The 21,181-nt window shown below is 34.4% G+C and overlaps 1 protein-coding gene across 1 annotated transcript in view; it reads right to left on the bottom strand.

The window, feature by feature from the left end:
* Positions 1-21,181, bottom strand: part of ARAP2 (ArfGAP with RhoGAP domain, ankyrin repeat and PH domain 2) — a 115,613-nt gene that overhangs the window by 47,083 nt on the left and 47,349 nt on the right. Inside the window, exons 10-17 of the mRNA XM_009101440.4 lie at positions 12,941-13,056; positions 11,565-11,764; positions 10,790-10,875; positions 9,921-10,103; positions 8,075-8,249; positions 6,463-6,597; positions 2,710-2,854; positions 375-477 (exon numbers count right to left, since the gene is read on the bottom strand). Of these exons, the coding sequence (XP_009099688.1) occupies positions 375-477; positions 2,710-2,854; positions 6,463-6,597; positions 8,075-8,249; positions 9,921-10,103; positions 10,790-10,875; positions 11,565-11,764; positions 12,941-13,056 (1,143 nt within the window). The remainder of the gene's footprint in view (positions 1-374; positions 478-2,709; positions 2,855-6,462; positions 6,598-8,074; positions 8,250-9,920; positions 10,104-10,789; positions 10,876-11,564; positions 11,765-12,940; positions 13,057-21,181) is intronic.

Below are 21,181 nucleotides of genomic sequence, written 5' to 3'. Positions count from 1 at the left end.
TAACATTTGGAACAGTATAAAATATGGTACTGCCTTATGAATTTCATTTTAGCAAATAAATTTAATAGAACTGCAACCATAAAAAACTTAGCTGAAATATACTCATACAGTATATGTCTTTATATTAGAGCACGTTTCGCATATTCCTAAGGTCGGCATTCAATTGCTCCTCCAATTCCTTTCACATTTTATTATCTTGTTTCAAACATTAAATCACAAAAGTTATTTCTTCCTGCTGCACAAGAAATCTTTACATGCAGGAGAGATCAGTATTCATCAATAATGGCTTCTCAAAGGTTTTAAGCTAACAATGGCACTTTATTATTTGTGCAAAGGCTCCTGGCCTTAGTGAAAAAGGTAATTATCAGTATTACCTTAGCTATTGCTGAAGTCCATTTTCTTTGTGAATGTGCAGTTTCAGCTCCAAACAGAAAAACTCGTTCTGACAGTAAGTATATTTCAAATGTAAAGATGTCCCTAAAGCAAGTAAGAGAAGAAACACAGCTGTATTTAGTCTCCAAAAGAGTAGACATACTCGTGTTGTTTTATTTCATTATTTTTTCATTCTTTCATACATATGAAATGGAATCCATTTGCATTTCCCATCCAATATTACAAGTAGGGCCTAGCTAATAATAAAGCACTTTACAATACATCAGCATCAAAGTACTTTGCAGGTCAGTAATACATGTTTAAAGGCTATGGTGTAATAGTTTTTTGAATAATTCCAAAATGCATAAAAATGTTTACATACAGTCATTAAAAATGCATAGGGAATTTTTTGCTTTCGCAAGCTCATGTTATTTGATCAAGCACATTTCTGTGATGCATTCAAAAGATTTTTTTGTATGTTTAATATAAGCTGAACAGCCAGTTGAATGGGAAGTGGTAAACAAGCTGGAAAGCTGGTTCATAGGGACTTTTAGATGTCAATTGGTCTCACCTCCTTTTCAAAGAGGGATTATCACAATGCGAAGCCTTGAAAACAGCCAAGGGATGGAGAGTACTATTCTTGTCACCAACCTGTTCCTGCCCTCCACCTGCCCTCTTAACTGAAGAGGCTTTTCCTGTCAGACAGCCTGAATCTGCTGGGGTGAAATGTGTGGTCACTGTGTATCACCTGCCATCACCAAGAAGAGTAGGAATACTTTGAAGTTGCTGTAGCTCAAGAAACTCTTAAAAGTTTTCTTAAGGGAGGTCCTTGGGTATCTTTCCTTTTAAAAATTATACCACTATTTCATCAGATGAACCCTGTTTATTCAATTTTTAATGGACAAATAAGAAGAAAACACCAATCAGTTTATATTGGTGTGGAATTTGGAAAATAAATGGTGCTGAAGTTTGGGTCGGTCACTCTTTAACTTACAAATTATGGTTCATCAATTTATAGTCTGATTTTGTCTGTGACCTCTTGTGAGATGCCAAACAGATGGAGCAAGCTTTTTCCTTTCAATGCTGAAGACTGAGATTTGTCTAAATGTGGAGAATGGAGAATGAGTCATTTCTATAATTTTCAATAGCCACTTTGAAAATTATATAAACACTTAGCTCTGACTAACAGGCATTTTTCAGAACCCACTGTTTCACTACATGAATTGTCAAAGCTAAGTAAAGTTTCTCAGAAAACTCATCAATCACAGGTAAAGGACAACAGGAAGTTAGTTATTTCCAAAGAGTGAAGTATTCAGCCAACATGTTTTTTAATTTAGTTATTAACCTAAAATGGAACCATCTGGAAATGCAACAAACAATAGGTTAGATTTGAACACAGAAGAAAAAAGTGATTCTTTTCTTTTTTTCTGGGTACCACACAGCTAGTGCAGAATACTGAAGGTCACTTCTCTGTATTTGATAGGATATTGAGACATCATCATGTTTCAGGATTTCTCTCCCTTTTAGTAGTCTAAGTCCTTCATTCCCATTATCCTTTCAGAATCTTACTGAATAGACAGCTTTCTTTGCAGACCATTTTGTTTTGTAACTAAAAGCATTACAGTATTATACTATAGAAAGTTATTTTTACTTGAGGTGCATATACATAGGTTCAAAAACAAAGTGTTATGGAGTCTTAGACAAATACAAAGCATATTTTAAACAAAAACGTTACACTAAAGAAATTGAGCATCACTCTAATCAGATTTAGGTCACTCCCCATGTGATGTTCTTCAAGTACAAATGGCATGTGAGATAGTTATAAAAGAAAAAACAAGACCTCCCCCCCCCCCCCCCCCCCCCAAAAAGCTGGTTTCTTCCAATTAAAAATGTTCATCAGTTCCACTGCTGTCCTCAGCTACAGAACAAAGAATGGATTTCAAATACCAGTATCTCTGTAACCAAATCCAGAAACACTGTGGAGAGCTCTAGTCTGCTGTATTAGAAGGAAGAAGCAAAGTGAGAATTTTGGCTTGCAGCAGAGGTCAATCCCAGAAAAAAACAAAGAGTATTAATTGTTCAATTTATCATCATGTAACCTTTCAAGCACTGAGAATATTCATTACAGATTTAAAAAGAAATACATGTATCTAATGTAAACTGCCCTTTTAAATTACCCTAATATTTTCATTCTATCACCATTAAAAAAATCCCTAAATATCACATCGCACTAATTTCTTGAAGTCAAATAAAACCAGCTTTTTTTCTAAATTGCCTATTCAAAATTCAGGAAAAAATGAACAGTTTGTTTACTGAAATATGAATTCAGGAGCTTACCCTCTATTTAAAAAGAAGTTTGACTTGTGTACTGCAAGACAGATAACTTCATTGATGTCAATCATACCATTAGGAGTGGTAGTTTTATCATTTTCATAGTAACTCAGAAAGCCACTTTCCAAAGTGCACCATCTTTTGTTGCAATCTGTGATTAAAAAAATAATAGAAAGCTCAGATTGTCTTCATTAAGTTTTTTGGTTTTTTTTAAATAGGTAAATACAAGATGGAGAAAAAAGTCTGCAAAGCAACTTCAATGAATTATTTGGCATATTTAATTACAACTAAATATTTACTCCCTCTTATGACCTAAAATATGACTTCAATATGACATAGCATAGTAATGTCTATTTGCTAATGAAAATAGTTATGAATTCATTCTAGCTTATGTCTAGTTCTTAGAAAAAAATCTGAGGCCCATCTGTTTCCACTTCTGCAAAGAAGTAGATCATAAAAGAAAATACTCTTCTTATTTTCCACTGTTTAAAAATTCCTATACAGCTGGAAAAGTATTTCTGAGGATTTGGTAAAAAAATCTGGCAAAAAAAAATCCACAAAAATCCAGCAAAAAAACCTAGTTGTAATTTAAAAATATTAATTATGTTATCTGATATTTCATGCTTTTTATATTTTTCTATATGGTTTATATAAGTTTTATAAATATTTTGTACTATTTATTAATATTTCTTTGTATCATGCAATTTCCTACCTAGTACTATCTAGATTCTGTCTAAATACAAATGTTAAGTACTAAAATAAACATAAGATAAATGGCTTGATAACATAGGTTTATGGGAGTTGAGCACCAAATTTTAAGGTTTTGAATGTTCAGCGTTTTTTGTCCCCCAGCTTTTACTCCCCCATCTTCCAAAACCCATTCTACAAAACTGCTCTCTACTTCAATATTCATTAAACTATTAACTCTCAAGGACAATTTTGGAATATTGAAGCTTTTTAAAGGTATCCATAAAACCTTTTACACTAGAAACAAAAGCAAAAATCAAACTTGAACCCCTAAACCTCTAAGCTTTACTTTTTGATCCACTACATCAGAATGGCACCAACATTAGAGCTCTCTTCCTGCTGATATCAACAGCTGTTAATTAACAACAACTCTCCTCAAAATGCACGCGCCCCTGCTGAAAACGCTGATGCTGCTGTAATGAGAAGTACACACAGAGTTGGCTCTCTTCTGTACTGAGACAGACATAATGAAAAACGAGGCTGTGCTTCCAGATGTTCCACCTGGTTGGTATAAAACCTTGGTTAATTCACAGCACTGAATGATTTCTTCAGTGTCCTTTTACCATTAGGGCCAAGTCCACAAAGGGGTAACAGTTTTCTGTGACAACAAGCAAGCACCTAAATTTTCAGCCTTTGGTGCTAAAGGCAAGGCTGTCAACTGCCTCAGAAATTCCTAACACTTAAGAAGAACTTCATTCTAATGATTAAACAGCTTCACAGGATTCTGAGTTGGACCCCTATCCACACACAGTATTAAAAAAAAAAAAAAAAAAGAAAAAACAAGGGCCCCTATTTTGTCTAAATGCTGTGAGAAAATGGTGCTCCTCCTGGCCTGCAGAGGCCTCAATTAGCTCATGGCAAGTCAAATTGCTTCAACAGGAGTTCTCTTCTCTAGAACTAGATAGCTAGGTCAGATTTTTCAGGTAACATGACCTTATTTGAATATCTACAGGCAGAGGAGGGAACAAAATTTTCTCCCACATATTAGCACTCTAAACCTCAAATTACTTTTTAAAGAGAATAAGAATGAAAAATAGTATTTACACTTATTCACAATCATTAGCAATGAGTATTACTTCATGTTAGTGAGATTTAGAAACAGTTCTGGATGTAGTGAAAGAAGAGAAAAAGAAAGATTATATATTTTATGTTTTGAATAGCAAGAAGTACTTCTGTCACACTGCTTAAACATGGCAGAGATAGATTAGAGCCCTAAGGCAAGAGCAATTTCTCATTCAAAGTTGCAGGGATCTTTTGTTTTTTAAAGGATGTCAATATATCTCCTCCCTTGTTCCATGTGTCTCCTTGAACTGCAGATGGTCAGGGAAACCTATTTTCCTATGTATCTGTAAAGAGCCCATCCCAGAAATACCAGTCCTGACAAACCCATGGGTAATTGAACATCAATATAAAAATGAAGCAAACAAATGCCCACACCCAAAAAAGGAACATGCAAAAAGCAAAAAAATAACAAGAAAAGCAAACACCTATCATCTTCAAGACACGATCACAATTTCAGAGAACAAAACCTGACCTTTAGAAATCTGGTTCCTTTCCATTTATTGTATGTTCCCTCAAGTAGTAAGTACAATTCTAAGCAAGAGACTACAAACTTTCAAATCAGCTTCATTTCTGTCCACTAAAGACTTGAAATTGAAGACAGTCAAAATTTCTTCTTTGAGGGGTTTCCTCATAAATTTTAAGACATCCTACTAACAACACTCAGTCACAGTGCATCTCCCCCAAAAAGGGCTACAAAAGCCATTCTGTGAGCACTTTCAGTCAAATCTTCAATCTATAGAGGTATTAATAATATCCCATTTCTAATATGGCATTGTCAGAAGAGACTGCCTTGCATCTGCTCTTCACTTGGCTAAGCACTGACTTCTGTGGTTTTTAATAAACTTCTTTGTGAACATATACAGATACCCACAGCACGGAGATCAGGCCTGAACTTAGGGCAAGTAGTAATGAGGCTTTCAGTTAATACATTGTTTCCCAAATAAACTCAGTGTAATTTCAGAGCAATCCCAGCTGAAGTCCTATCCAGCAGCAGTCCTCTGTCAAAACAGGTGTGTTTGTGAAGAACTGCAAAGGTGCTAGGAAATGCCTGTGATCAGGCATTAGCACAGCTATCACCCAATGCTTTCAAGAATTTGGAGCCACGCTAACATACAGATTCTTCAAAAGCATATTTAAACAGGAGTTCCATGCTTTAGCATGCTTTCAGTATCCATTAAGAATACTAAAGGCTTATGACATGGCAATATGGGCATAATCATACAAAAATATGTATACACCAGTGCAGGATGCCATATAAGAATTTTAGAAGCAATAAATTCAATAATAAATCATCACAGATTTTAAAAATCCGTGTTATTTGTTTAGATGGAAAAAAATATAGGAAGACAAATTGGAAGAAAAAGGGAAAAATTATCTGATAACACCTCTCTCTCAGTAAAAAAAAAAAAAAAAAAACAAAAAAAAAAATCCAGAAGACTGATACAGCCAGGGGGCCAAGTATATCGACTGTGATATACACGCATTATCACCCCACAAAGCTCAAGCTGTCATAGAGTCATTGTAGATGCTCATTTCTACTTGGAAGATTTTGTAAATTTGTGAGCTTGAGAAATACTCTACTAAAAATTCAGTGCTACTCGTAAATGACTTCTGTAATAGAATCATTTTGGATGAAAATTAATTCTTGGCACTAATTTAAATCTTATTAAAGCAAGAAGTGTTTCTGTTTGTTTTTTATTTATCAATTACGTGTTAACTGAACAATTTTTCAGAAGTTCAGTTTTCTTCCTCTGTCAACTACTGAATGAAGAGATCAAGACAAACAGTATTTTCCTTATCTGAAAGAGGTCTACTGAATCAAAAGAGGACATTTCTTATCAAAGACATTTCATCTCAAAAAAAGTAATGCAAGAAGTTAAAAAGAAAAAAATTAATCCGAATCATACATATTCATGTGTTATTCAAATACATAAATTGAAAGTTAAATACCTTCTTTTAATTTCTTCTCTGTAGGAAGCTTAGCTGCATTAGAAGAAACTTTGTACAAGAATTCACAAAGAAAGGTGGAATGTGAACAATCTTCAGAGAAGCCACTTTCAGAACTAGGATCATAGTTTGGGAAATCTATTCAAAGACAAAGGAGTAAAAAACATACAGCTCTTCAGTTATATAAGTTAAAGCCATTTTTCCAAATGCCTAAATGCATGTCTGCAAATATGCAGTTGCTCTGCAGTATCTTTACTACAACACTGACAAAACTTACTGGTTTTATTTTTATAATTAGAAACAGAGTCGTTAAAAAAAAAACCTGGTTCATCTTTGTTACAATGTTGCCACTGCTTGCCAAGGTAATATAAAATAATGTCTCTGGATGTACCAATGTTTGTTTTTCATCCATAATGTAACATACTTCAACAGAAGGAGATTGCTTCTCTTGAGGGATTATTTTTTACCAGCAACTCTGACAGCAGACAGACAACAATTCTGCAACTCATCATCAACATACGCTGTCTCCCCTTCCCTAAGGCAGATGGTGCTGCCTTGGCTGGAGGGCCAAAAGTAGAAAAGACAGAGCCAAGACAAGCAAACTTCTCTCTCTATAACATAGGAACACTTGATATCATAGGTTGCAAAGAAACCACTCTAGCTACATGTCTGCACCTGACTGAGCTGCACATACTATGATCCAGTGCATGGCACTGGCCTGAGCAATATTCAGGCCAGAAATTTAGACTGTGTCTGCCCTTGGAAGCCTTAATTCATTCCTGTGTTTCCCACTAATCCTTTTTCAGTTCAGCCTGAATGTGAATCATTGTCACTTTGCAGAGTGACACAAGCCAAGGGAAAGCTGGTCCAGGACTACATCCACATAGCTTTTTTTATTCTTTCAGTGTAGACCTGCACGTGAACTTTCAGCCTCTGATGGTTTCAGATACTGCCCAGTCCTTTTAAAAGAAAAGCTCAGTTGCACCCATGCACCTCAATATATTTACTGTTAAGAGCAGCTTTCTGTTTTCAAGAGCCTCACAGCAGCCACACACCCAAACAGAACTGTCCACTTCCAAGCCAAAGTTTATCATTTACTCCTAGCTGCAACAGAGGCTGTGATGGGAAGAAGATGTTTCTAGGATAGATCATATTGCAGGTTGAAGAGGTAAGTTTTATTTTGGAAGGGGAGTTTGTGAAAAAACAGCTAGGTCTGTGTGCAATAGGAGTAGATATTAATTCAAATATTCTTTAAGGAAAAGAAAAAGCACTAGATTAATTCTTTAGATATACGTTAAATTTATGTACCCATTTTTTTTCTGGTAAAAGACTGATAATATTGGCAAAAAGATGATGGGTTTTTTCTGTGCTACAACTAAGGGTATGAGATCTATGACTTATCACTGTGTTGTATAAGTCCTAAACATGATGTCTGAGCAAAACAGCAAACCTGCACACAATTGAAATTGTGCACTAATAAAACACAGTTAATGCCATCACAACTGCCCCTCTGATATACCACTATTGTTCAAAGCAATGCCAATTCTGCTTCTTAATTATTTCCTTCTCTTTTTCATAACAAAAAATTAGATCAAAAGAAAAAAATGCATCATACCTGAGAACTTATTATGGTACAGGAATTCCATCTGCAGTCTTTGTCCAGCTTTCTTGGCCAGTAAGTATGGGGTGCTGTTAACAGGGTCTCCAGTGGCACACATGGCATCAGCCCCACTGAAGAGCAACATCAGAGTTTCTAGCACATCTTGCTTGACTACAGCAGCACACAGGGCCTTATCATAGAGAGGGAAAACAGGAAGTCTGTTTAAATTAGAAAGTTACAGGCAACAAATATATCCAACCTAGATGCAAATCCTTTCAACTCTGATGTAGCTGGACCATAAACATTGAGAAGTACCAAAGCCATGAAGTATGGCCTGAATCTAGTAAAATCCAGCAACAAAAATATCCCAGAATATAAACCCAAACCCAGCAAAATGTTGCTTTCACAGATTCCACTTGGGAAGGATAACATGTGTAAATACATTTGGAGGGGAAGCTTGCTGTTTATTTGCATCAAACTACTAAAGAAAAAACTCCTATTATTTCAGACCTCAGAAGTTCAACAAAAGAGATGAGATTAGATTTTTAAACTCTACTCCTAGGACACATATTGAAATTCCTAGGTAGATTTTTTAAAACAGTCAATAAGGCAAACTACTCTTTTTATAAGGATGTACTGTAAGATACAATAAGATAATATATACTAAGTTTTTTTAATCCTTTTTATTAACCTGTATCTTGATACTTGTTCATCTTCCTTGAAATTTAAACATCTCAATACATCTTAAATCATAAGTCTCCTTCTATTTTTGTATACACAAAGACAAACATGATAATCTTATATTTATCTTTTACAAGATTGGTCCAAAACCTTAAAACCAAAAATAGCTAGACAATTAGAGCAACCTATTCCATTAAAATTTATATGACTTAGTATTTATTTAAGTTATTTAGTTAATGAACGAGTTTTTCTTAAATGATTAAGGCAAAAGTCACTCAAAATAGGAAGATTACTCCTATAAAATTAAGCTGTTCTAATAAACACATAAGCACCCAGGACACACAAGATAACAGAGAAGACAGTTCAGTAAAAGTTATAGAATTACTTGGCAATGAATGCCTTATTACACAGTAATTTCATGTCTCTACAGAGAATTTGATAACTTTTCCCAGCATTTAAAATATTATTTGACATATATCCTTCCCACAAAAAAAAACCCCTCAAAAAACAGAATCTCTGTATATCCTTTGAGACAATTTGATTCATTAAATTGTATTAAATTGCAGAATGCATTAAAACTCTTCTGTATTCATTAACCCTGAAAAATCATGACTCAAACCATCAGATCTTAGAATTCAGTCAAATGGACATCAGACTTTACAGAGACACTAAGAATTGAAGTTCTCTGTTTTACACCTCCATTTTTGTAAAAGTAGAGAACACATATTTTCCATCATTAATTTCAGCTTTTTCATTTCCAATAAGCTACAAGCTATTATGTAAGTGTGTATGAGCTATTTTCACCATTGATAACAATGAATCATCTACTGCATTTGAATGTTAGATATCAGACAAATATATGAGGAAGTAATCTAAAGAAGTGAAGTGGAAATTTGCATCCCTAGACTACAGTTACATTAAAAAAAAGATCCATAGTTTGATGGCTAAGGAAAACATAGGAAGAACTACAATAACCTTTTTCAAATAAACTAACAGGAAAAACAACAAACTAGGTAGTTGTTCAATGGCTACTGCAAAGGCTCCTAAGTAACCCTCATTCAACTGTGTCAGAACGTCACGCAGGACACTGAATTAATTTACCAGTTTAATGAGATGACCAAATTGGACACAAATACAATACAATCCAAAACAAAGTATTGGCTTAACCATGCTATATTACCTTATTCAACTGTTCCTTGGTTTTGTAGTGGAAAGGTGTTTTTCTGAATTTTCCCTCTTTGTATTTTTGTGTAATGAATGCTATCCTTTTTTCTGCAGGGTCATCAATATGCAATTCTTCATCTGGAGGAAGATTTCCAGCCCAAAAACTGTTTGCCCTCTTATTTCCAATGACAATAAAGAGCTGGATGAGATGCAGGGAATAAATTAGCAAATTAGTATGAAGGATATGAAGCTAGCCTCTAAACAGAGTTCAGTTGCTAAAAGTTGAAAAAGTTATTAAAGAAAATTTCCTTCAGGAGACAGCAGGCTCTCTCAGTCACTGCCTATGGTCATCTACAAATGAATAATAAAGCTAGCAGCTTTATTATTCATCAATAGTAGCCAAACTTTACAAGGTTAATCAGTCATAACACTTCATTATATATTATAAAATATTAGTTCAAGTTCAGAGAAGAGTAGCATGTGTTTTAAAGAAAACACTGATGGCTCCAACCCTCTCTATCAGGACCACTTTTTTACCACCACCACCACTTTTTAACATCCCAAGCAGCTAAGCTGGTAGTGACAAGTTTTCTCTCTTTTCCCCTTTCTTCATCTTGAGCGCTCTCCAAATGCATTTTATTTCTTTTCCCCCCAAAATATTAGGTACTTGGAGAAACACGAAGAGAAACTGTACATTTTGTTAGTAAAACAAATATTTGGAATTACACAGAGATACATGATGCACAGAAACGTCAATTTTACTGTAACAGCCCCATATTTTTAAGCAGTTGTATGTTCAGTTTTCTTGTGAATAAAGCAGTAAATACCTCCCTTTCATGCAGTAGGCTTCAAGATGGAAAAAAGATTTAGAATATCACAACATACCTCAATGAGTTCATTGCTCCAAATGCTTGCATCCATTTTAAGACTCCGGACCTTTGAATCTCTTGGTCCTAAAGATCTGTGTTGTCCTGAAAATCCAAGAGCATTACTTAACTAAGGCACTTAAACAGGGTTTCTCTTATACTTAGATACCAAAAAAAATGTGATCAAGCCAGATTCCCTCTACTTTCTATTTTTAAAAAAGATTTGGTTTGACATTTGAATAATTTAAACAAAAGTATCAAAAATACATATTTTTTTAAAAAAAGTTAATTTCATTTGATAATAATGAATAAAAAAAGTAGGCTCATGTAGACTATTTCTGGGACACTTTGGTTTAAAAGAAAGCCTAGGATGATAAATTATTTCCTTGAATCTACAGCTCAACCATATATTTCAATATAAAACATGACAACTATATTTTGAGTAGTATCTAAAAAAGCTATCCCTATTGGCAGTGAAATATGTGCAGATGTAAAAAATTAATACCCAAAACTGATATACTGAAAATTGCTATTCTTTGGCATCTAGCCTTGCAAAAGCCATTCCTTTCCCATGAAGTGTTAGTCTGTCTTAATTTCCACTAATTGTGAAGGATGTTTCACCTGAGAGTCACCTTGGTATTAAAAGTTATGCTCACATTTTGTTTCTCAAAACTTCTACGAGAATAACACTTCAAAAATTTAAAAAAGAAAAAAAAAGCCAGTTCAAGGACATACATAGATATGCAAATATGACATTTTGTAGAACCCACATAGCTTGTCCTTAATTACTCTACCTGCACACTTCTTACAAATGACAACACAGAGATTGATGGATGCCCAGTCAGGACCAGGAGCTTTACAGTCAGCGCAGCTCCTGTTGGACTCATTGAACCAAATCTTCTCAGCTACTTCATAATCAGATAGAGTTTCTGCTATTGATTGCTGGAGTGCTTCAATCCAGTCTTGTTTCTCTCTTTCTGACTCTGCTGTAAAGCTGAAACAATTGACTTTTCTGTGTTATTGATCTTTATTTTAAAGCCCAATTAAACATGGTCTGTAGCCTCCTTATTTATTACATTTACACCCAAAATCACGGTCAAAAATCTTCCTCCACACAGATATAAATCCTAAGATGGAATGTATTATTTTGTATTTTTAAATTCAATTAACTCTCTCTGTTTTAGCATTGTTTTCAACACAAACACTACTAGTATAAATTACGTATCTTTTGTAACATTCATGTAACATCCCTGAGTTAATTTTAATCCTTTTATGTTAGCAATTACCAAACTTAAACACTGAACTTTAACAAAAGCATAAAATGACATAAGGAAACCTGAAGAAATTAATGAGAATTTAAAAAAGACTGGGAATTAAAAAAACTACTGAGAATTAAAAAAGTACTTGCTTTTCATTTCAATTTATCTTTTTAAAAATTAAATAGTAAAAAAGATCAACATGCCATGTCTTAAGAAAAAAATCAAAGAACTAGCTATCTATAAAGTAGCAACAGATCCAAATTGCTGATCAAGACTATTTTACCTGCTAGCTGACTGAGAGTGAAAGTATTTCCTAACATTCAACAATCCCAGGAGAACAAAGAAATTTCCTCCTTTCATTACAACATTTCAGTTAAGAAACACTACAACACTTAACAAAAGGCTTTTATTAGCATGTACTTTCATTTTCTTAAAAATCATTACAAGTCTCAGCAATCCGACAAAGTGAAACTTTAAACTACTTTCAGCCAAGGATTTCTACAAGGGATTGCACATGAAAGATTCTTTTCAAATAAAATGCATAAGACTAAATGGATGCAGCATTATTTCACTATTGAAGTTCATTATTCTTTAGGATGAAGCCAATTTATGAAAGTGGAGGAATTCATTTCTCTTTTCTTCTCCTTTTGCCCTCGCACAGAACGAACAAAGAAGGCTACATAAAAGTACAAACCTGTGGGCATAATATGCCTAGTCAAGAGCTAACAGATGAAGCACACAACTAAACAAATCAAAGAAAATCCTCCCATTTTTCTAAACATTGCTGAACATCCTTAATAAAAACATTATCTTTTCATCCAAACTAGGCATGGTGCTGCAGTATGAAACCAGCGTTTCTTTAGTGCCTTAGTTAATTGCATATTCTGTGAAGTAAATACTCAGGTTCTTACCTAAAGCTTTTATAAGGAGTAATTATTTCAAAAGATTGCTTTGCAGCCCGATCCACTTGTTTTACATTTGCTACATTCATAGGGATTAAAGTGATACCAAATCCTGTCTTAAAGTCCTAGGAAAAAGAAAATAAAGGTTTAGGTATAATGAAGGTATCATTCAAGAATAAAACATGTAAAGAAAAATTGTTTCATCATGGTCCAAACAAAACAAGATCAGTAACAGACATCTTTGCCATAACACATAAGCCACTTCTAATTTATTAATGGATAAACAAAACCTCCACTAAATTTTGTCCAACCAATAAGTCTCCAACTGCTAGAATGACCTTACTTGATTGTTGGTGGAAGTAAAAATGCATGCTCAAACTATTAATAAAGGAAAGAATTTTAAAAAATAGTGTAAACAATAGATTGCATTAAAATTTGAATGCAAACTTCTGGAAGGATCTAGCTTAAATCATGCTTTAGTGTTTAAATAAACTTTATAAATCTAAATCCTTCTAACTGACAGCAGTTTTTCTTGCTTTAAGACTGCTGTTTTAACAATTTGTTTTAACTGAATGTGTGTAGAATTCTTTCTTAAACCTTTGGTTCCTCATGCTTCTGATGTAGAACATGAACTAAACATGTCTTTGAAAAAAGGTCCTATACAGCAGCTAAAAGAGTTAGTTGTGATTCAGTTATAAGAAAGTATTTTTATCTTAAATGAACAAGTGAAACAAGTGAAATTGTTTGGGGTTTTTTTAATGCATGAAAAAATGTACTAAAAATGTACCTTTTGTATAGCCAGAACTGGGAAATAAAATGTGAGTTCACACTGAGCTCCTGTGAGGGCCTCTCAAAATGTATGGATTTTGCAAAATCAGATGAATATATACATTATTTCCTATCTACTTGGAATACCATCAGCATTTCCTTCATTAAATTTATTTACATGTTCATCTTATGCAGTCACTTCCACAAGTTTAATTTCAGGAAATATTAGCATACTTCTTGAGAATAGTAAATAAATCAGAAACAAAACCAAGCTATATCACCCAAGCAAAGAGCCAAATTGACATATCTTACCATTTGCATGTTCACTGTTACCTCTCACATAACAAGTAGTTGGGTACAGACTGATCAAAATAAAAGCACTGAAGGGTAAAAACTTCAGAGTTGCCTGCCTCTGAAGAGAGGATTATTTCTCTAATTAATACACATTTAAACCTGCATCAATGACAAGTTTCTCTTTGTAAGATTCACAAATTTTTGAGCACTAAGACCTACATGGAGAACATACTTCACAAAACTTTTAATTTTATTTCCCTATTTCAGGTATAAGCAAATAAAACTATCATTGTAGCCAGGATTGCTAAGGCTAAATCTGACAGAAGACACATAAGGGTGTGTGTTTATGCACAAGCAGAAGTATCAATTGTATCACACCAGGCACTGAAGAGAATAATGCCCCAAAAAGCATAAGGACATCCATTAAAAGATGAGATTTTTAGAATGACAGAATTCCTATGATTTAAATATACTGTGAGATAGGTTAGCTAATGTTTCCTTGCCAGACTTCTTATTAGGAATTTTTGGGTGTTTCTACATGCCATTACCTTTGACAGTAGCAGTGGGGAACTAGGTGTGAATTTCAACACAAACCTTTATAAAATATAGAAGCTTTTCAATAACTAACCTATCCTGGCCACTCCTCAGATAATTTATTTTAGAAAATAGGAAAAAAAATAGAAATATTTTTAAATATTTCCCTTTGTCTTCTACCCTCTTATTCTGTAAACTAAATATTTTTATTCTCTCCCCTCATCTTCAGCCCCCACTCAATTTGCCTTTAAATCAAGGCGTTTCATACTGACACACCTGCCTCAGAAGAGAGCAGAGAATTCTGTTAAGCCTACACAGACCCTAATTCACCCTCTATGGGAAAAGAGTGGGCAGAAAAAACCTCCTTTAGAATGTGAATTTGACAGCATCCTCTGTAGCAGTGAAGCATTCTTAACTTGACATCACCAGTGAGAAAAAGAGGAGCATGAAATAGTAAGAAAGAAAAGGACAGAAAAATAAAAAAACCTTAATTTCTATCAGTGAAATGAAGAAAAAGAAACCTAACCAAAACAACCCAAAACCATTACCCTCGTAGAATTAAATGGTTTATGCTTCTGAGATATAAATTGGTTGCAAGCTTCATTTCTTGATTCAAGTATTTCAAATTGAAATAATTTGCCTTGAGAAATCCTGATTTTCAAATGAGAGGTAATAACCCCATCCTTGAACCTGCACAGTGCAATGCATTCTTTGTTTATTAAATGACAGCTGAAAAACCACCAGAAGCTATGGTTAAAAGGTGCTCAATACACTTCTAGGTCCAGATTAAAGTTCACTGAAGGTAAATGATTAACAAAGACAACCAGAATAATAACTACCTTATTGAGCCAGATCAAAGTTCCCCTGTAGAGTAGCTTCCCTTTAGGCACTTCCTACTGGTGATGGTCATAAAAGTAATGCAAATAAGAAAAGGTACGTGCTGATCTTCCCAAAAATGCTTCCAGCAATCTAAGCACTTAAAAGTCCCCAAACAACAGTTGCAGCAAAGAAAATTATACTTACTAGCCACTGACAGACACATTCTCAAAGAATTAAAAAGCCCAACAACAACAACAACATGCTTTGAGGTCTCCACAGGACCTTACTTCATTAATTTCCCAAATACTTTGGGATTTTTTACAACCAGTATTTTTTACTGGTTGTAAAAAAAGGAAGTCCTTCTGTATATGCATATTGCCACCTGATAACTGAGAATTTTCAATTTTTTGCCCGACAACTGAGAAATTCATTACATAACATAAGGAGGAAAGAAACACTAACTAAATTTTATTCGCCTACTTATTCCATAATGTTCCTTCTTGAAAATATTTATTCTATATTCCTTTCAGACTCTTATGCCTTCAAACAGCTGGTTGCACCTCCTTTCCTTGGAGCAAAATAGAGCAAGCTGCATGGAAGCAACCTGCCACACGAAGATCACACACAAATATTTACGTCTGTGAAAACAGACACCAAACTTTGTTGTACTACATTTAACAATACAGAATCAAGAAAGCACTCTAGAAACAAAGTACATTAATATGAATTTTGGTGCAACACAAACCCTCCAAAATTTGCACAAGTGCCCAGTGTCTGAACAATCCCATTAAAGAATAACTCATTATGCTTTACATTCAGCAAGGGCATGAGAACTTACAATACTGAATTCCAATGTGAGGTATTTCAGAAATGTTAAGAAATTTGAATCGACTTTTCAGAACAGAATATGGTGGCAAATTAAGCAATTTCATTGGTACATTAGAGTGAAGTTATTTCCATGATGGTCCAAACAAACTCCTTAGGGTAACTGCACAACACTTGGCATAAATGTGGCTTTGTGAGTGACAGGTGCAGTAGAATCTAATTTTCAGTGCTCAGAATTGTATGCTTTCAGGAGTGCAGTCTTCTTCTCTACTTCAGAAACAGAAGTGGGAATTGGTACAGGGAAGAAAGAAGTGCTCCACTTTGAAAGATGAATTCATTCACTTTGAGTGCACAGAAGGACAATAGGGCTATTTAAGAACTATACAAAAAATATCGACAGCAAAAGCAAGCAGTATCTTTTCAGAATAAAAATTGTCTTGCTTCTACCCACTGAAAGCTCATTGTTTCAGATACACTGAACTGCACTATGCTTCCTGACAAAGGAAGAAAAGTTTAAGATTCAAAAACGCACAGAGAAAGATGAGGGTTGGGTTTTGTTGTTTTTTTTTTTTAATTTAAATATAGATACAACTTAAATGTCTATAGTTATACTATCTGTATGAATTAGAAAAGTTGAAAATGAGTTGACAATAGGAGCTTTAAAAAAACCCCAAAAATTCTTTATAGATATAATAATAGATCAAAAGTATTCCCTAAACAGCACAGTTAACTGAAAGCTAAAAATACTAAGATGAGTACTGGCTTTCTGATTAGCTGTTGTTCCTTCCTGAAGGGTGAATTATTATAATGTGGGAGTGTTGCTGTCATTATCACCCCTGTCTGAAAAAGACATAACCTATGAAAACCTGTCATCTGTATATAAATCATGAAATTATTTAACTGTTATTTTTAAACATCCCTTAACCATGTAGCCATAAAGTGCCTCCCAGTATACAAAACTGCCCTCTTTATTATGCATTGTCTTTTCACAGGCAAAAGCTGCCCCATGACAGGCTTTACTAACATTTCTTCCATTCTATTTTGGATTAAATTCATGGAGATTCAAAATTAGTCTCATATCTTTTCTAACATACCACTACTGTCTTACAGACACAGAAATAAAGATCAAGGCTAAGGAACACTGAAGTATACATGTATAAAATCATGCAACTATATCTGAACAAGTGAAATTTTCAGAGCTGTTGGACACCTAACTTTTGGTATGTTTTCTTGAAAAGACAGACTTGGGCACCTTTCTGCATGCAAGTCATAAATAAATTTGTAATCAAAGGCTGAACCTTGTGACTCTCAGTGAACACACTTTCTCCACAGAATGGCACTTCTAAAAATTCTTTTCTGCTACCTAGAAATGATAATTATTTTTCTTTCTATTTTTTCCCTTCCACTTGGCTTTGTTCCAATAACACTAGGGCTGGCATTCTTAATGGTTTAGTCAAACCAAAATTCATCTGAACACAGGAGTTCTAGAGATGCTGCATGTGTTCCTCAACATTTACTGTTTCAGGAGTTTTTATCATGTCTTTGCATGCACTGTCTTTCATGGATCTAACATTAGCTCCCAATGTATGAAGTTGATTAAAAAAAAAAATCTTTGCATCAGGAAAACATCTCAGAGAAATGAAATCAAAAAATGCAGCCACAATTATAGCTTTACCCATACTCCTCACATAAAAATAAAAAGTTAACTAACTTAAAATACTGAAATAAAATAAATAGTGAAAATAAAAGGTTAACTACTACTTTCATATTAGAAATATGAATCCACATTTTTATCTCTTTCTTTTTTTGGTAGAGGACTAACTGGACAACAGCAACAGCAGAGAAAAAGGAAAATTGCTGACATGAGTTCAAGAGACTATGTTTCTACATACTCACACATGCATATACACACATAAGTATATACCTTAATATATAAATGTATGTTTGCAGTTTATTTTGAAGCAAAAAGAATACAGAAGTACAGAACTCTGAAGTACAGAAATAGCACTGATATATGTTGGGAACACAGCACTTTTGGAAATTCTACATCAACAGAGTATTCTCACTGCACATCAGTTTCCTTCCTGTGTATTATGAGATCAAGGTGCATTTGCTTTTTTTGTCTTTGGCTGCCAGATCTTGAAGACATGCAATATTTAAGAGTGTGCATGCAGAGAGACAGATAGATATCTAACAGTGATAAAATGTAACAAATCAAGAACATTATATTACATATAAAGATATATTTACACACACAAATGTATATGTATGTTTATAAATGCACATTTTTGTCTCCTTTTTAACAGCTATCTTTCATACCACCCTAACACTAATTTATAAAAAGATTATTCATATTTCTAAAACTACTCTTGTCCTCCTGCCCATAGTCAGAACATCCTTGATCTTTAATTACAATATCTCTGATCAGAGTTCCCAAACAGGACCTTACATGGTTCCTTGAATTTACCATTTAATTTGCAACTGCTCTTTAGATTTACCTTGGGGAAGTTACCACGAAGTTTGTGACAACTCCACTACTCCTGCAAGATCTGAAAATTCCCTAAACAATTTAGCATGATTTAGTCTTTTCCTTCATTCTTACCCCATGGTATTTGATTCCTTCCAAACAACCAAATTATTCCAGAGAGAGTAAAAGCCAGTAACTAGAACCATTCAAATGAAGCATTCACAGTTTCTTTCCTCTCCTCATTATTTGGAGGCATTACACTTCAGCCTTTCCAGCTACTAAGGAGGGTTAATTTCTGCAACAGAAATATGGGAAAAAACTGTCTTCCATATTAATGAAAAATTAAGACCTTTATACATATTAAAGAGTTTAAGAAAGAGTGACTAATAATGCACATTGCTTTGATGATATTAAGTTTACACAAGTTTATCTTGATTTCCTCTCCTTCTCTATGTCCTGAGCTTAGGGCCCCCATTTATTTTTCATCAGGCTTCTCTACATCCCTCATCACAGTCCAAAACCTTTTAATATAGATTTCCAGTGACAGTTCTATACTGTGGATTGCAGTACAAAACCCACATAGGTACTCTGTCTTATAGTCTTCTAATGAGGTCCCAAAATACAACCACAGTGAAGCATACAGTATATAATTACACACTCAAAAAATATTGTTAAAAGAACATGAAGGTTGCTAACTCAAGCCCTGATGAGCAAGGAGATGCTAGAATTCCAGTGGTCAGTGCATGTTAGCTCTGTGGCTGCATGCTCATCTGTTATGGTATGTGAGGTAGTCACATCATCAGTTTTAAGTTCTTCACTTAATTAAGCAAAATTCTTTCCCCCATTAGAGAATGAAAATGATTCATTGTATTTTTGAAAAAAAAAATTGTAATGACAACCTGGCATCCACAATTTTGGAGGTTACAAAGAAGGAAGACAGCTAAAGACATGAAGGGCCACTTAGACTAGCTCGAGTCAGTGCCATGCAGAAAGCCTGCCTGCAGTGGAGTAGTTTGGATATACTGCTGGAATACATCCCTCTCTGTATTATTCCACATCATTATTTTATAAGAAAATGTAATAACTGTTCTTTGAGATGGCTCTATGATGAAAGCCAGTACATAAGAAGTGGGAATAACTAGGAGATTACTTTAAAAAATGCATTCCTGATGAACACTCTAAGGTAGTTACAACCTTAGATGGTACTTCTTTAATTTAGAGATCTCTCTGTTCACTTACTACAGGAGCAATTCAGAATCCTCACTTCAGCAGTTATGTGTATGTATTTTGCAATATCAATACAATTATATATTGTTTGATTATGCACCATCAGGCCCATGCTTTGCTTGTTGTATGGGATGGATCTAGGACACATGAAGATGAAAGCTCCCTTCCTTTATGGGCTGCAAAATACAAAAAAAAAAGATGAGGAGGATCACATAATTGAAGTGACTGAATACTATACTGGAGAGTTAGCTCTTATCTTTGCCTTTTCCAGTTTCTGCTCAGTGTAAATCAAAGCCTTAACATACAGTCATTTCACTGTACATTTTTCATTTCCTAGTATCTGACTTTATGCTCTAGGGTTTGATTTGCAGAACTGCTGAGCAATTGGAACTCCAGCCAAGACCTATGAAAGCACTATTTTGAGCAGGTAGAGTTTGACAGAGAACTATTCCCTCCCAGCCACCCATAAAAGACTGGAAAAACACAGAATGCTAAATATATGGATATTTGAATCCTTCATTCTGCTTCTCAGAACTGTGTGGTCACATGGAGGAGACAATCATGCTCCTTTAACTTACAGGAACTGACGAAAAAAAAATTCCTCATTGCTCCTCAAAGAACATTTCATTATCAGTGAATGAATAATTTGAATGTAAGGCACTTTTCAACAGTGTGCTACAAAAAAGGCATGGGCTACAGCATGTAAAGAAATTAAAATTACTAAACAGACAATGCACTGAAAGAGGCAGTGATCCTGTGGAAGGAAATAGCATATTATAGTATCTACTGCACAATATTACAATTGGGTGAAATTAAGGTCTTAGAAATAAGACCAGTTTTCCCATTATTAGAGGGGTGCACAGATTTGTAACTGAGATAAAGTTACCAAGGTTTTTAGCTGAGTTCTTCAAAAAAATTAAGTTTAAATAACACAGGAGCATCTGTCTCCCCATGTAACCCCAAGTAAGCTCTTACTCTAGATAGATCCTTGGCTTTGATCAATTTCAACATAATAGCAGCCAATGAATCTTCAGGTCTTAGCAAGACTTAAGGAAAGTAGGTCAGAACAGAGAACACAGCGTCTACACTTCCCCACTTCTTTATTGCCCAGTCCCATGAGAAAAGGCTTTAGTGTATGGTCACAGTGAATTGAGACAGGATGATGCAATCTGTAAGGGGATGTTCAAAGTCACCAGCCACAAACACAAATATATAAATTAAAAGCTTAGATTTCTTAATCCTCAAAAACAAAGAGAGAACATGACAACAGAGAGTAGAGAAAAAATCATAATTCCAACTATATATACATTTCTCAC

This window comes from Serinus canaria, chromosome 4 (assembly GCF_022539315.1).
Source record: "Serinus canaria isolate serCan28SL12 chromosome 4, serCan2020, whole genome shotgun sequence".
Taxonomy (NCBI): domain Eukaryota; kingdom Metazoa; phylum Chordata; class Aves; order Passeriformes; family Fringillidae; genus Serinus; species Serinus canaria.
Note: the sequence above shows the minus strand (reverse complement) of the source record. Positions and strands in the feature narration are given on the sequence as shown.